We start from the raw sequence: 4,118 nt of genomic DNA on the forward strand, positions 1-4,118 counted from the left end.
TTACAGTGAAACCAGGAATATTTGGATCCACTTCAAACTAGAGCCACTGTGGGACACTTTAGAGTTCTGGGCTTCACTGTTTAACTTTAAATACATTGTTAGACTAAGATTGAATTCGGGGTTTTTCCTTCAGGATCCAACAGAACCTCAAACCAGAACCAGAACCCAGCTGTGTTTCCTTAAAGAGCGACAGGTCAATGGGTCGCCTTATCGATTTTAAATCAGACCAACCTTCAGCTGCAAAGAGGTGAGCTCTGTCTAAATGTTTTAAATGTTTAAAAATGAACTGACACAGTTTGAAATGTTTTTATTCCCAATTTTTATTCCTTTTAATAAAAACTGCTTTCCTGGATGTTTTTTCAATTATTCAGTCTCTAGTGAGTTCAGGGTAAACATTGTTGGAGGTGTTTCTAAAGGTCTGTAGTTCACCTGTTGGCCCAGCAGGGGTCAGCCTGATTTCAGCTGAAGCCAGAATTTAGGTTAAACATTTTACAAAAACAATCAATGACAGAAAAAAATTACACTCAGTTCATACTCTAGACGATTATTATGTTTCTGAATTTGTGCTTCTGATGTTTTTCTCCCTCAGTTTTAATTCATATGTTGAATCAGATTACTTTTAAATCAAACAACTAAAGGAGGCAACCTGGATAAATGACCAGTTTGATCCTTTGATCTGGTCATGGTTAATTCTCCTGTTCAAGTGTGATACTGTAAATAAATAGGAAAACACAAATGTTTTAAGGCAAGCTTTTGCTGGTGGTAAAGAGCAAAACAAACCAACTCACTTGAGGAAATAACTACATTTTATTTTCTTATGTCCAGTTTTTATTTACTTTATTCGATATAGAAAATCAATATAGAAATGAAAGATGTTTTTCATTTGAAGCAGAGAAATGCCTTTTTAAAGCCACCTTACATTCTGATCATTGCTGCACTTTATAAATGGTAATGTTCCCTAATGTTCTCTGCTCTGTCTCACTGTTGAAAAGCTGTATACATCGAAAAAAATGTATGTATACACTCTGAGTATACGAAATGAAAATAAAGTTTTTCTAAGTCTCCTTACTGAACACCTGCATCATTTCTTCCAATAGATCCTCCTGTTAGGTCTCAGATGCAGATGTGTGACCATTTTAATCATGAAGCAAACTGATTAATTTAAGGATGTAAAAATCTCCAACCATCCTTTAAATTTTTGATTAACTTTTCTAACATAGGCTGCTATAGTATTTTATGGATTCTATGGAATCTTAAACTTGTTATTCTGAATAAATTTTCATTAATTTCACTTATGTTTAACATCAGTCTGAGCATCAGAATTCCAAACCCTGATCAGGTAGGAGCTTCCACTCTGGTGACAGGTGTCCCCATTTATAGCTTTTGGATCAGGACCCCAGAAGGACCTTGGCCTGTTTCTGTTTGTTGTTCTACAGAATGTGAGTTAATGCTTCCTGGTTCCTCCACAGAGTGGACCAGCAGAACTCAGAGGTTCCCAGTGGTCCATCTACCCAGCAGCATCAAACCCAGCTGGACTCCATATTTATGGTCTGTACATGAACTACAACTACTTCTCCATGGGACTGTCAGTCTGTCCTACATGGATCTGATGTTTGGCTCCATGATTTCCGTCTGATGTGTCCTTCATGTATTGTTCTGTTCAGCTGCTGGAAGAAAACATTGTTAGTTTTGTAAAGAAGGAGCTGAAAAAGANGCTAACAAACCCAAACATCATCCCTTATTAATTATCATCAGAGCTAATTATTAATCCATCATTAATATAGGGCTTACAGTGAAACCAGGAATATTTGGATCCACTTCACACTAGAGCCACTGTGGGACACTTTAGAGTTCTGGGCTTCACTGTTTAACTTTAAATACATTATTAGACTAAGATTGAATTCAGGGTTTTTCCTTCAGGATCCAACAGAACCTCAAACCAGAACCAGAACCCAGCTGTGTTTCCTTACAGAGCAACAGGTCAAAGGGTCGCCTTATCGATTTTAAATCAAACCAACCTTCAGCTGCAAAGAGGTGAGCTCTGTCTAAATGTTTTAAATGTTTAAAGCTGAACTGACACAGTTTGAAATGTTTTGATTCCCAATTTTTATTCCTTTTAATGAAACTGTTTTTTTCTGGATGTTTTCTCAGTTATTTAGTCTTTAGTGAGTTCAGGGTAAACATTGTTGGAGGTTTTCTAAAGGTCTGTAGTTCACCTGTTGGTCCAGCAGGGGTCAGCCTGATTTCAGCTGAAGCCAGAATTTAGGTTAAACATTTTACAAAAACAATCAATGACAGAATAAGTTGCACTCAGTTCAGATTCTAGACGATTGTTTTGTTTCTGAATTTGTGCTTCTGATGTTTTCCTCCCTCAGTTTTAATTCATATATTTAATCAGATTACTTTTAAATCAAATAACTAAAGGAGGCAAACCAAGATAAATGACCAGTTTAATCCTTTTATCTGATCATATTTAACTCTGGGGTTCAAGTGTGATACTGTAAATAAATAGGAAAACTTAAATGTTTAAGGCAAGCTTTTGTTAGTGGTAAAGAGCAAAACAAACCAACACACTGGAGGAAATAACAAAATGTTTCTTTCTTATGACCCGTTTTTATTTACTTTATTCCATAAAATCAATATAGAAATGAAAGATGTTTTTAATTTGAAGAAAAGAAATGCCTTGTTAAAGTCACCTTACATTCTGATCATTGCTGCACTTTATAACTGGTAATGTTCCCTAATGTTCTCTGCTCTGTCTCACTTTTGAAAAGCTGTATGTATCGAAATGTTGTTATATACACTCTGAGTATACAAGATGAAAATAAAGTTTTCTTACTGAACACCTACATAATTTCCATGGATCCTCCTGTTAGGTCTTAGATGCAGATCTTGGACCATTTTTATCATGAAGCAAACTGATTCATCTAAAAATCATGTAAAAATCTCTAACCGTCCTTTGGACTTTGGATTAATGTGCCTAATTTATTTTTCTAACATAGGCTGCCGCTATAGTATTATATGGATTCTATGGAATCAAACTTATTATTCTGAATTAATTTGACTTATTTTTAAGATCAGTCTGAGCATCAAAAATCCAAACTCTGATCAGGTAGGAGCTTCCTCTCTGGTGACGGGTGTCCCCATTTATAGCTTTTGGATCAGGACCCCACAAGGACCTTGGCCTTTTTCTGTTTGTTCTAGAGAATGTGAGTTAACGCTTCCTGGTTCCTCTACAGAGTGGACCAGCAGAACTCAGAGGTTCCCAGTGATCCATCTACCCAGCAGCATCAAACCCAGCTGGACTCCATATTTATGGTCTGTACATGAACTACAACTACTTCTCCATGGGACTGTCAGTCTGTCCAACATGGATCTGATGTTTGGCTCCATGATCTCAGTCTGATGTGTCCTTCGTGTATTCTTCTGTTCAGCTGGTGGAGGAAAACATTGTTAGTTTTGTGAAGAAGGAACTGAAGAAGATCCAGAAGGTTCTGAGTGCAGATGAACCAGAAGGCTTAGAGAGTCAGTGGAAGGATGAGGAGCATATGAGGAGCAGCAGAAGGGCTTTGGTTAAGATCACACTGAATTTCCTAAGCAGGATGAAACAGGAGGAGCTGGTTGAACGTCTGCAGAGCAGTAAGAAGATTTTTACAGAGATTTAACCTGATGGAGAAATTATGACTTTATTTCAGTCAGAAGTGCAGAAAGAAAGAATAATCTATTGAAAGGAATCTTATGATACTAATGATATTCTTTAACCTTTCAGAGCTTTTTGGCTCAGTTTGTCAACATAAACTTAAATCCAGTCTGAAGCAGAGGTTCCAGTCTGTGTTTGAGGGAATCACTAAAGCAGGAAGTCCAACCCTTCTGAACCAGATCTACACAGAGCTCTACATCACAGAGGGAGGGACTGGGGGGGTCAATGATGAACATGAGGTCAGACAGATTGAAACAGCATCCAGGAAACCAGGAAGAGCAGAAACAACAATCAGACAAGAAGACATCTTTAAAGTCCCACCTGGAAGAGATCAACCAATCCGTACACTGATGACAAAGGGAGTGGCTGGCATTGGGAAAACAGTCTGTGTCCTGCAAAAGGGGGGACTTTTTAAACA

General features: G+C 37.5%; 1 protein-coding gene across 1 annotated transcript in view; it reads left to right on the forward strand.

Moving 5' to 3' along the window:
* Nucleotides 1-133: 133 nt before the first annotated feature.
* LOC107080823 overlaps nucleotides 134-4,118 on the forward strand; it is a gene marked incomplete at its 5' end in the record, with an annotated part of 5,420 nt that continues 1,435 nt past the window's right edge. Inside the window, 4 exons of the mRNA XM_015369028.1 lie at nucleotides 134-247; nucleotides 3,240-3,318; nucleotides 3,435-3,639; nucleotides 3,770-4,083. Coding sequence (XP_015224514.1) covers nucleotides 134-247; nucleotides 3,240-3,318; nucleotides 3,435-3,639; nucleotides 3,770-4,083 — 712 coding nt within the window. The remainder of the gene's footprint in view (nucleotides 248-3,239; nucleotides 3,319-3,434; nucleotides 3,640-3,769; nucleotides 4,084-4,118) is intronic.

The sequence above is a fragment of the Cyprinodon variegatus genome, unplaced genomic scaffold (assembly GCF_000732505.1).
Source record: "Cyprinodon variegatus isolate N-32 unplaced genomic scaffold, C_variegatus-1.0 Scaffold2377, whole genome shotgun sequence".
Lineage (NCBI taxonomy): Eukaryota > Metazoa > Chordata > Actinopteri > Cyprinodontiformes > Cyprinodontidae > Cyprinodon > Cyprinodon variegatus.